This window comes from Coenobita brevimanus, chromosome 64 (genome assembly GCF_032717465.1).
Source record: "Coenobita brevimanus isolate Jiangsu-jjx chromosome 64, ASM3271746v2, whole genome shotgun sequence".
In the NCBI taxonomy this organism is placed as follows: domain Eukaryota; kingdom Metazoa; phylum Arthropoda; class Malacostraca; order Decapoda; family Coenobitidae; genus Coenobita; species Coenobita brevimanus.
In genome coordinates, this window is record NC_137017.1 from 1188992 (window position 1) to 1201212 (window position 12221).

At 42.5% G+C, this 12221-nt stretch overlaps 1 protein-coding gene across 1 annotated transcript; it reads left to right on the forward strand.

Annotated features, from left to right (window-relative positions):
• The first annotated feature begins 2624 nt into the window (after positions 1–2624).
• Positions 2625–9825, forward strand: LOC145404609 (uncharacterized). The gene is made up of 3 exons (XM_080276128.1): positions 2625–2741; positions 8992–9374; positions 9597–9825. The coding sequence occupies exons 1-3, from the start codon at positions 2625–2627 to the stop codon at positions 9760–9762; spliced, it is 666 nt and encodes a 221-aa protein (XP_080132254.1). The 3' UTR covers positions 9763–9825.
• Positions 9826–12221: the final 2396 nt, after the last annotated feature.

Here is a 12221-nt window from a genome sequence, read left to right on the forward strand (position 1 = left end):
CCTTCTCTTCTTCAGTTTCCTTCCTTGTAGCTTCCTTTCTTTTCTTTTTATGTTTTTTATTCATATTTTTTAATGGCAGAAAATATCGATAAATAATCAGTCTTTTACAAACATGCAGTTCTTTGTGTGTGTGTGTGTGTGTGTGTGTGTGTGTGTGTGTGTGTGTGTGTGTGTGTGTTTTATCATTCGAGTTCTATTCATTTACATATATATTATTTGCCTACTCATCATAGTCAGTTATTTATTAGTACCTCCTTTAATTATACCGGTAGTGTAGTTACAGTTGCTTTATTAATTTACTGTTTTTTTATTTCGCCCTTTTTTATCAATATTATTTGCCTACTTACTACACGGTCCTTTATTTTTATTGGTTTTTATTATAGCGGTAGTATTGTTGCAGGAAGTGTTTAAATATGTATATATAATTTTTTGCCTTCATTGTTTAGATAAGATTAACTGATGCGTGATTTCCTGACTTCAATATCATCATCATTTTCGTTATCATGATCGTTAGTGTGAGAATTATTGTTATTACCGGTATTATTATTATTAATTATTATTATTATTATTATTATTATTATTATTATTTCTTGGAATTATTATTATTATTATTGTTGTTGTTGTTATTATTACTGTCATCAGTGTCATCATCATCATCATCCTTCTCCTCATCATTCTCAATCCTCTTTTTCTTCATGTTCCTCCTCCTCCTCCTCCCCTTACTCCTCCTCCTCCTCCTCCTCATCATCATCATCTTTATCATCATTCTCATCCCTTTCTTCCTCGTCCACCTCCTCCTCCTCCTCCTCCTTCTCATCATCATCATCATCATCATTTATCATCATTATTCTCATCTCTTTCTTCCTCTTCCACCTCCTCCTCCTCATCATCATCATCATCATCATCATCATCATCATCATCATTTATCATCATTATTCTCATCTCTTTCTTCCGCCTCCTTATCCTCCTCCTCCTCATCATCATCACCGTCATAGTCATCATCCTGTCCCAGTTCACGGCTGAGCAAAAGCCACATCCAACTTTCTCGACCCTCACCATTTTAACCTGAGCCTGTTCCATCCCGTCCCAGCACCCTTGCGAATTTGATATGTCTGTTTCCTTGCTTGCCACCTTGCATCCCTTGACCTCCTCGTGCATATCGTATTTATTCCTGTATTTCCTCGTGGATAAGAATTGTTTACTGATATGCTTATTGTTTTGGTTTTGTTGTCTGTCTAATGTGAGTGACCTGTCTTTTTCTGTGCCTGCCTGTCTATCTGTCTGTCTGTCTGTCTGTTTATATATCTATCAGTCTATCTATCTGTACCTCTGTCTACTATATGTATTTATATATCTGTCTCATTTTGTCTGTCTGTTTACCTATCTATCTATCTATATCCATCTGTCTGTCTGTCTATCTATCTATCTATCTGCCTATATCTGTCTATCTGTCAGTCGGTGTATACCTGTTTGTTTTATGTATATGTCCGTCTGTCAATCTGTCTATTTGTGTGACCTGACGCTGCATCCTGTGAGTGGTGGTCTCTATACTTTCAGATTTCACACCTTCATCCTCAGGCTTCATAGAACACAGGTTTTTATTTACCCCTTCGTTTATTGTATGGGTGTGGGAGTGCATTGTGATCTGATGCGTCTGTTTGTTTATCTGTCTATCTGTCTGTGTCATTTGCTCAGTCTGTATCGATCTGTCTGTCTGTCTGTCTGTCTGTCTCGATGTATGTGTGTGAATATCTGTCTTATTGTCTCTGTCTGGTTGCCTGTCTAAGAAATTAGCTTGCTGTCTGTACCTGTGTCTGGCTATCTGTAGGCCTGTCTGTCTGTCTGTCTGTTAGTCTATTTCTCTTTCTTTCCTGATGCTGCCTACAGTACCTGTATTCTCTGTCATAAAAGAACTCTCCAGTTATTTCCGTCCCGACTCAGCACTCCACCACCTCCACATTACCACCACCACCACCACCACCATACCATCGCTACCACCACCACCACCACCACCACCACACCATCACATCACCATCACTACCACCACCACCCTTCTACATAATTATACACCACCGTACTCTCTCTTATCCACTTTCCCCCTCCTGTAGGTTCCCCATCACCCTCTCTTCTCCTGAGTCAGATAACTGTATGGGAGGAGGAGGCCGAGGGAAAAAGTGGAGGAATCCAGTTTTTACCTACAGATGTGCTTGGATGCGCCAGGTATCCAGGCTCAGTGTAATTACATGGACTGTATTACGAGTTCCATGCCAGGAGGCGGCTGACAGACAAGCGGTTACCACGTACTGTGCAAATAATTGAGCATTATAGTGTGAGAATTGCTATTGCCGGAACATAGTCCATTATTTTCTTAAATTAGCCTGAATGCCTCTAAGGCGTTTGTAGTTAGAATGGGCAGATCGAAGGGAGCAACTTATCCTTTATTCGTGAAGAACAAGCGCTTATTGGGCCGCTAAGCGCGTATCTCTGAGACACGCACAGACACCAAACGTGACATGGACCTACTCTGACATATCAGCCACGCCCATGCTAAATTTCACTTCATTCCACCCAGAGGTATAACCTGTAGAGGATTCCCAAAATGTGGCGAAAAATCGGACACAAAAATGCGTGTGGCTCTCCCGCAACAGACCGCACGCAGTTATAATTTACACCATCGTTGTCAGCCCGTTGTTCCGCCTTTTGATGTATTTTTGGCACGTCGGAACCTGACGGGGTCGAATGTGAACAGACACACACAGACAACGCATATTCGCACAACATTATTGGTGCTAAAAAGAATTACACTGACGATTTCACTATGTTTGATTCTCAGTCTTCGATAGTAATGAATCTCTGAGAAAGCTTTACTTTGTCCTTTGACCATTTTACCCCTTGTATTCCAGCTGTACCCACTAATTCTTCTGTGACAATATAAATCTCCCTACAAAAATTGGTAAATTTCCAGTGGCAGTTTCTCTTTGCTTATTTTTTAGAGCATGGTAGGAAAAGAGAGGGATGGGCCCAAGGCATTTAAGTTAATGCAGCCACTTCAGTGGGTCGGGGTGTGGGAATCCGAAAGGAAACATCACATTACGTGATGCTCTCACACCTTTTAGACCCGCAGTGGCGAGGTGGCTACGAAGCCTCGCTCTTAGAGATGTTTAATCTACCGGTGGTATATATATATATATATATATATATATATATATATATATATATATATATAGTGTGTGTGTGTGTGTGTGTGTGTGCTTGTGCTTGAGTGCGTGTGTATTGCGTGCCTGCGCGCGCGTGTATGCGTGCACGCGCTTGTTTACACATCATTTTGAAAAACAGAACTAGGTTCCTTTTGCAGGTTTCGTTGCCCGAAACTTTTCTTTATAAATACGTACATGAAAAGGTTACTCCCCATCAGCGATAAGGTTAATTAAGTCCTTCGCTACGAGAGGTATCCCCAATTTGAATACAAACGTCTGTCGGTAGCCAAAAGGCGCCATTGTGCTGGTTAACTCCAGCAGAGAGGATGACACATGAGCACTACCCTGTGATGGCTGGACCGTCAGAAAGTGGTAATGAAGGTAATCAGGTGGAACGACGGACAGATAGGAAGTTGGAGAGAGAGAGATAAATGAACAAGCAGACAGGTGGACAGACGAACCCATAAATGGACGAGTACAGAGAGACAGACAGAAATACTTGTACAGACAAGTAAATAAACAAACACTGCTCGAATTCAGAGTGTGACAGAAGTAAAGATAAATGAATGACGTACAAGAGAACAATAAAATGTAATATGCAAAGATGTGAATTTGGGAACCTTATAAGCCCACGAGAATACAGTCCCTAGTACTACGAGAAGGATAGTACATTGGTAGATTTATTTGTTTTATCTTGGCATGAGTAAGTAAACAGCAACGGAAACAGTGACAAACTTGCATCGCTGCTAGAGAGTTGTAGTAACCCCTTGACTCCCACGTTTCACCTTTGTTTTATTCAGGTTGACGTTAAGTTTTTATTTTATTTATTAATATTTGCTCAGAGAAATCCTAGTAATGAGGGGGGTAAAAAAAATAGCGTAATTAACCTTTTGGCTATTCTCGACACACTTACATATTCAGAAAAAAAAAAAAAGGCGATGGTGTACTAGCAAAGAGAAATCCCAGTAGTTGAATAAGCTGGAGAGCCGACAGTTGTTAAAAATAAATAAATAGCAAAGGAAACTTATAAGGAAGAGCCTTTATTATACGACGCAGTGATCTAGCATGGTAACATTATACCAATAAAGATTTACCCTTATAAAGTTTCTCTCTTAACAACCCCAGTCATCAGAATGGTTACCAACTTCACTATGATGACGCGGTTTATAATCATCCTCTCAGCAGACCACTTTACTTAGCTTGGGGGACATTTTTCTACTCGGGTAGCTTAGGTGTAACCCTTATTAGCCCCTTCATCACGAGAGCTGTGTTAAGTTCCGCAAAATCACCTAACATCAGCAAGGGTAAAACAGAAAAAACTACGCCATCTGACTAATGGCACTGATAATTTCCAACACGCTTCTCTGCCATAAATCCTAGCGTCAGGCATGCTTACAGTCTCTTCCTGTAGTGTATAAGTGAACTGCAGCGTAGGATTGGGCTGCAAAAGGCTGTTAAATTTATCTCAGGCTTCGTCTATGCATATTCGGTGTTCATTGTGTGTGTGTGTGTGTGTGTGTGTGTGTGTGTGTGTGTGTGTGTGTGTGTGTGTGTGTGTGTGTGCTGTTTGTTTCTGCATGTGTAGTTGTGTCTTTTTCTGTATCTGCGCCTGTGTCTGTGTGTAAAGTTTTTGTAGAATATAGCATCATGTTCATTATTATTATTATTATTATTATTATCATTATTATTATTGAACATTTTACACCAACACTCTCCGACAATTTTTCCTTTTTTCATTCCGAGTAACTCTAGACGATTTTATTTTGTGTAGGAAGGACAGCTGGTACTTGGTTTAAATTTGCTAGTTAGTCTTTTTCTGTTCATCACCACCACCACCACCACCACCACCACCACCGTCAACCCAAATCCTGCCTGCGAGATGGACTGAGGTAGTATCCAAACACATGAAAGAAGCACAAAAAAATAAGGAAGGAAAACTCTTGAAATAGTGTGGCCAAAAAAATATCAAAGGCTACTCAGTGTAAAGTACGTGGTTTGCCTTTACATACTGCTTGATTTCTCTGGAGGCGTTGCATGATGGCTGATTGATGGTACTGCGAATTTCACTGGATAGTCGGAGTGAAATTTGTGTCAGTTTGTTTCCATTCCCTGTTGTTAGACATTTAGATCATGCCCACCCCATTTTTGACACTTAAATAGGGTTGGGTGATGATGATGATGTTAATGATGTTGATGTTGATGATGATATTGATGATGTTCTAGTTTTATTATAGGTCGCTTTGATACTTGGCCTTGGTGTGCCGGGAGAAAGTGGAAATAATGAGTTGTTATAAAAAAAAAAAAACTTGGCTGTTTCAATCTCAGCCACCTCGGAAAGTAGGCTACTCAGATATTAGCTTGTGAAATAACAGAGGTATATATATATAAAAGTTCTTTAAAGTGATAGTAGGAAATTAATGTTGTGAATGAAAGAGGTACATTATCAAAAACTATTATTCTTGAGAACCTTTCCCATGACCTTTGGTAACAAAAGTGAGAGAGAGAGGGAGGGAGAGAGAGAGAGAGCGAGAGAGAGAGAGAGAGACTTTCCTCCAGTTTCAAGGGATTCTTTCGAACGTGTAATACGAGTTGATTTTCCTGTAGTATCGCTTACAGGTAGAGAACGTCTTTTTTTTTTTTTTATGCAAGTCATCCAGAGAAAACTTTATGTTGGATACCACTACATGGCTTTATACAGGGGAAGAGGACCTGTCTGACTCTGAATTTTCTCCTTCTGATACTGGTGTTTCCAATAGCACCTTGTATTGCGGTAATATAGCGTCCTTAATGAAATATTTCCACCAATTTCAAGCCATTAACGGGAATGAGGGCAGTACTGAGTGAGTAATATGTTTCTGTATTGGCATCATCGTCATTATCATCATGTTTTTATAATCATCATCATGTGTATATAATTCATTGTCATCATCATCATTATCATCATCATATGTCATATATCATTCATCGTCATCGTCATTGCCATCATCATCATTGTTCTTCTTCATCATCATCATGTTCATGTTCTTTTATCATCATCATGTTCATGTAACATCATCATCATCATCATGTTCATATAACATCATCGTCATCATCATCATGTTCTTATATCACATCACCATCATCATCATCGTCGTCGTCGTCGTCATCGTCGGCACCGCGCGGCGACCTTGGCGGTCCTTCCTGCTGTTGGGCATCTTTCCCGGGTAACTGTTGTGGGAAGGTCAGGTGGGGCGCTTGTGTGGGGTGGCGCAGGCAAGGGCGTCCTCCCCTCGCCTATAAAACACACGCCTCGTCCCCACCAGGATCAGTACCCACTTCGCCCTCATCAGCAAAGGTTGGTTCTGTGTGCTGAGGTGTAGTTGGAGGAAATTGACTCTCGCATTGTACATAATGGGAAAGTATTTATTGTAAGGAATCCAGCATCACCTCACTCGTTCAGTGGACAAAATTCATGATCTATATTTACCTGCATGCTCCAAGCCTGAGTAGATTCACTCCCTTTTTCCTATGTTCAGCCCTGTTACTACAATATACTGTATATATATATATATATATATATATATATATATATATACTTTTTTAAATCTTATCTGCAACTTCACGACTATGATATATTCAGCTCAGGAAAAAAAAAAATACGGAAAGGGCTAAGGAAGGCTGTGTCTAAAACCTTTATTTCTAAAACTGTTAATAATGTCAATATCATCGTCTGGTGTGAGCAAAAATAAAACATAAAGGCGAGGAGATAAAAACTAAAACATTAAGGCGTAATCTTACTGGATGGATCTGACGGTCGACAATCGGAATGCCTTTATACCCAAGTTTTAATACGTTTACGCATTCAGCAGCCACACTGGATTTTTTTGTTCGAGCGCCTTACAATCACGACTCATACAAATACCCACTCATCCACACGCACTCCTGATGTTGCATTTGGGTGTTTTCTGACCTTTGCCCACACGTGTAGCGGTGGCTGGGAGGGGGGGGGGGAGTATTACTTATCCATCAGCAAAAAGTGGTGTTTCTTGGCTCTATGTATCAGTTGTCATTCCGGATCTGCAGACACGGCTGAAACTTGTATCGTAGAGCTGTAGTGCATGTCAGGCGTGAGCAAGCCGGCTGCTAAAATATGTGATTACATAATCTCAAGAACCAGCTTTAAACGGTACTTACACCTGTACAATCTGGTGTAATCAAAACTTTGAATCCAATTAATTTTAGTATGCTGGGTAAAGAATAAAAGTCTCCTAAAGGTTTACATAAATGTGACACGTTCGTATTCTGGTTTAGGTATATTTGACGAGGGCTCCAATTTACTCACATCTAAGCCTATCACATTTTTGAAGTCAGGTATATGTGATGGAAAAAATCAAGTCTCTTTAGGTCCGACTTTTGCACATGACGCGTTGCTATTCCAGTGGGTGTATATGTTTACCTTGACGCGGTGAGGGGTGCTGTGATCAAAGCCTCCAATCCGATTACCACGCAAGGGAGGGCAAGGTGACAGCACTTCTCGCCTGCCATCTCAACCACTTCCCCCGTGGACTTATTTTCCCTTCTATTCTCGCTACTGCCAGACGATTTTCATCAAAGCAGAGGAACCTCTATTAATAAAAGGATTAATAAAGCTGTACCTAACCCCACCAGGTCCAAAAGTCTCTTCAAAGCAGAATAAAATCATGTGGGGTTAGAAAATAAAGAAAATAATATGCGTAATAGGAGAGAAGGTGTTAAGCACTGAAGCCTTATTCTTAGCCACACGAAACATCCTAGCTCTTGTTCGTAAGGCACTTATTCTGCATATTACATTCCCATTGTCTTGATTGTTTTTTATTGTATTTATTTATTTATTTATTTGTTTATTTACTTATGGCTAGCATCAGTAGCATACAGGGGGATATTAACCTCATCGTTACGGTGACGGATTTTTTGCATTCAGTTCCTGCTCTTCATACGATTTGATTTAACTGTGGAAGGGTGTGTAGGTGTGAAAGGATTTGTTAAGGACATATCAGTACCCTTCCGATCAAAGCTTTCTCCAGCAGAATAGAATCGTCCAGAGGTGGTAAGAATAAGCAAAAAAAAAAAAAAAAAGTTTGTCTGTTTATATACTTATATATCAATCCATCTGTCTCCTCATGAAGTTGTAAAAGAAAGAAAAAATATATGAAAGTATCAAAATATGGAGGATATGACTGTAGTGCCGTCATAGCCATTGTTTTGGCGATAGACATACACCTATTTCAACTAACAAAAATTACGACTATTTTTTTTTTAAACTTCTGAGCTTTATGGATTCAGGTCCCCCCTATGCACGATCACTATTACGTAGTTGAAGGTTCCAATCCGATTATGTCCAAGCTTTCGGCCCTTCCGCATTCCTCTTTGGTCCTCAGTCTTGGTTACCTAATTCTTATATTGGGAACCCTAACCTTTCTTAGCCTTACCTCCCATAACTTTTCTCTTATCCCCCTCCTCTCTCTCTCTCTCTCTCTCTCTCTCTCTCTCTCTCTCTCTCTCTCTCTCTCGTTTGTTATTATTTACCCAAGACTCGACACACTACCACATCAAGGAGACACTGGGTGGGGGCGGGTCACTTCTTCGGTAACAGATAGTGGTGTTCCTCGGCCCTACGGATCACTGGCTTAAACGTGTACAGTACAGCTACTTGCCCATGTCAGGCTTCTGCAAGCCGGCTGCTACACCTGCATATATACATACTTACATACGTACATGCTCGTACATACTCATGCTTTTAGAGGTATATAATTGTAAAACCCGACTTTCTCTCCAGATGAATTCTCGTGTGCTTCTGTTCATCGCTGTGGTGGTCGCCTTGTTCGGCCTCAGCGCACCCATAGTCGTGATAGACGCCGGGCTGGCGACAGGGCTAGCTGCAGGTGCAGCGGCAGGTGCAGTGACAACTGCAGCGGCTCTCACTGTCGCCCACCTGTTTGCCGGCGCCGTGGTGCTGGGGGCGCTAAGCAGGGGCAAGCGTGACACCTTCGGGGGCGCCAATTCACGCACCTGCGTACCCTTCACCAACCCGGAGATATACTTCAAGATGGCCGTCTTTTCTGACGGGCAGCAGTGCGGGCAGCGGTACGTGTGTGAGCTGGAGGCCACCCCTGTGGCAGAGCTGGTGCAGGAGGAGTTGATGCTACGTAGCCTCTTCGGGTGAGTTTTTGTGAAGGAAGACCGTGACTGGGAAAACTGGTTGTCTGTTTTAGCCCATTCACTTCGAGTGGTATCCCTTAAGCTAAGTAAATGTGCCCGACGTTAGCCAAAATGAAATATAAAGTACGCTTTTGGGTTGAAAGGGTTAACAGAGATCATTTCTAACCCCTTTACTCCTTGTGCAGTCAATAGTAATTAATTTAACCACTTTTCCTGCTGCAGACTGGACGGCTTATCGCGACCCGGCAGCGCCTCTGAGGTGTTCCTGTCTGCGGGTCAGCTGGGTGCCACTGAGGGCATCAGGGCCTGTGCCACTGCCTTCTCTTCATGCCCCTTCGACAGGAAGGCCATCTTCCGGGCCCTGCAGAAGGCAATGAAAGGAGAGTAGGACCGCCATGTGGTGTTATTCGTGCTGTTTCTTTGTGATCTATTTTATTCATCGTAGGACTGTGTGTGCATAAATGTAACAAGCTGTTTGTGCGTGCGTGTGTGTGTGTGTGTGTGTGTGTGTGTGTGTGTGTGTGTGTGTGTGTGATATGCATCAGGTTTTGTACATGTATATGTGTTACATCAGGTTATGTATGTATTATTTTTTGTGTTTGTGGGTTTGGGCGGCCAACACACAAGACAGCATAACATTCTGGCATAGTTAGCGCCCTCTGTCGCTCTTTCCTGAATGAACACAGAAGGCAGCTGTAGCGCTTGTCCCTTCTCTTAACCTCCCCTCACCCATCCTCATTTTTACCCCTCCCATCCCTTCCCCCTCCATCACCATTCATCCCACTCCCTCACTCTGCATCCCTTCTCCCTCATCTTTCATCTCCCCTCATCGTATATTTCATCTCCCTCCCCCTCGTCCCTTTCCCTGACTTCTCCCTTCCTCACCCACATTCATTCTCGTTACTCTCACCCACCTCTCCCCTTCCCTAAGCACTCTCCCCTCCCCCCTTGTCCCTCCCCCTCCACCCCTCCTCACTCGCTCCCTGCCCCACCTCTCATCAACTCTACCCACCCACTTTCCAATGAGTGCTGTACCTGTTTCTCTTACCTGCTTTTCTCATGACCCTAACCCACTTTCTCCATCACACTCACTCTGTCTTTCTCTCCCTCCCCCCCCCTTTCCTGATCACAGCCCCCTCCCCCTCCTTCTCGCTCCAATCGACACCTCTCATCATTCCTACCTTCTCCTCCCACCCCTTCTTCCTTTCCTATCCCTTCTTTCCTCCTCATCGCCCCTTCCTCCCCAGTCATTGACCTTATCCCTGAATTCTTAGTCTATCACACCAGCAGTTACCCTTCCTCTCTGTCTCCACCTCTCCCCCTTATCCCTATCATCCCAACACCCCCACACATCTCACTACCACATCAACACACACACACACACACACACACACACACACACACACACACACACACACACACACACACACACACACACACACACACACACACACACACACACACACACACACACACACACACACACACACACACACACACACACACACACACACACACACACACACACACACACACACACACACTTATTACCCATTCATGTCTCACCTCTCGCCCCCACCCTCTCCCCTCCCCTCACCCCGACCTCTCAGGCACATGGCACACTAGGAAGGCCGTATTAGTCATCGCACAACGTATGCAGTTTCTGTCGAAGTGTTTTTCTTAAATAAAATACTCGTGACTCTCCCTTGATCGTTTCCTTTAGCGATTCGTCAGTGATTATGCATGACATCTTAGGGTCAAGGACGCTTTTTATAGCTAACTCCAGACGATTCTCAGCTGACTCTCCTTGACCTGAAGGGGATTAGGCTTCTTACTGTACGAGGTCTTTCTTAAGCCGAGTAAAATCGTCTGGCGCTAGTAAGAATGAAATATAAAGGATAATATCGTACTGAAAAGGTTAATGGGAACTATTGTATAACCTCATCATTACGAAAGGTCTGCCTCAAGCTGAATAAGTCGTCAAATACACATTGTTACATCGAACGGGCAAAAAGTGGTTGGCATATCAGTGGCTGGGGTTAGTGAGCTGTATTTAGAATGTTGCAATATGGGAAAGTAGTAGTAGTAGTAGTAGTAGTGGCAGTAGTTGTTGTTGTAGTAGTAGTTACAGTTGCCGTTGTTATTGTTGTTGTAGGAGTGGGAGTATAGTAGTAGTAGTTGTAGTAGTACGGTAGTAGTTGCAATTCCAGGCTCAGCTGGATGTGACTATAGTGAACCAAAGTTGCCCTTGTGAAGGTCACCATCCTCCTTTCGGGGGATAGAGAGGTAACTGAGAGACATTTGTGTAACCAGGCAGTGGAGCAGTCTGGTAACATCGATGCCACCACATGAAGGCGTCCCTATCCAACACCCAGCCTGATCTCTAAGACAATATCAAGACACGATATGGCAAGTCAGATTTTACCTTAACCCCTTCAACCCGAGCACGTCTTTTTCCACTGTGTTCCTGCTGCTTCCAGACGATTTCACTCAGCTCAAGGAAGGCTGTGTGTAACCCCTGCGGTTCGAGAAGCTGAATAAAATCGTCTAATTGGCGGGAATGACGTTGAATTGAAAAGTGCGTCATCGGATTGAAGGGGTACCAGCTTCAATACAATGTCGTCTTTATCATATTCTTGATGTCGTATGACTTATTAGTTACTGATTTATTTTGATTTATTTTTCTAGTTCAGGAAGACCATGTTTATTACGGGGTGAGAAATTATATAACTCCTTTACTATATCAGGTCTCCCTTAGGCTGACTAAAATCGTATATCGGTAGCAAGAATATAATACTGTAGACTCTAAATCTTCATCGTAATGGAGGTGGTAATACTACGATCATT

What these genes read in the sequence shown, in the direction of transcription:
- LOC145404609 (XM_080276128.1), top strand. Translation starts at nt 2,625, where the DNA reads ATGCGTGTGGCTCTCCCGCAACAGACCGCACGCAGTTATAATTTACAC. An exon ending in GGAACCTGACGGGGTCGAAT is followed by an intron (nt 2,742 to 8,991) that starts GTGAACAGACAC and finishes CTTTCTCTCCAG; the next exon opens with ATGAATTCTCGTGTGCTTCT. An exon ending in ATGCTACGTAGCCTCTTCGG is followed by an intron (nt 9,375 to 9,596) that starts GTGAGTTTTTGT and finishes TTCCTGCTGCAG; the next exon opens with ACTGGACGGCTTATCGCGAC.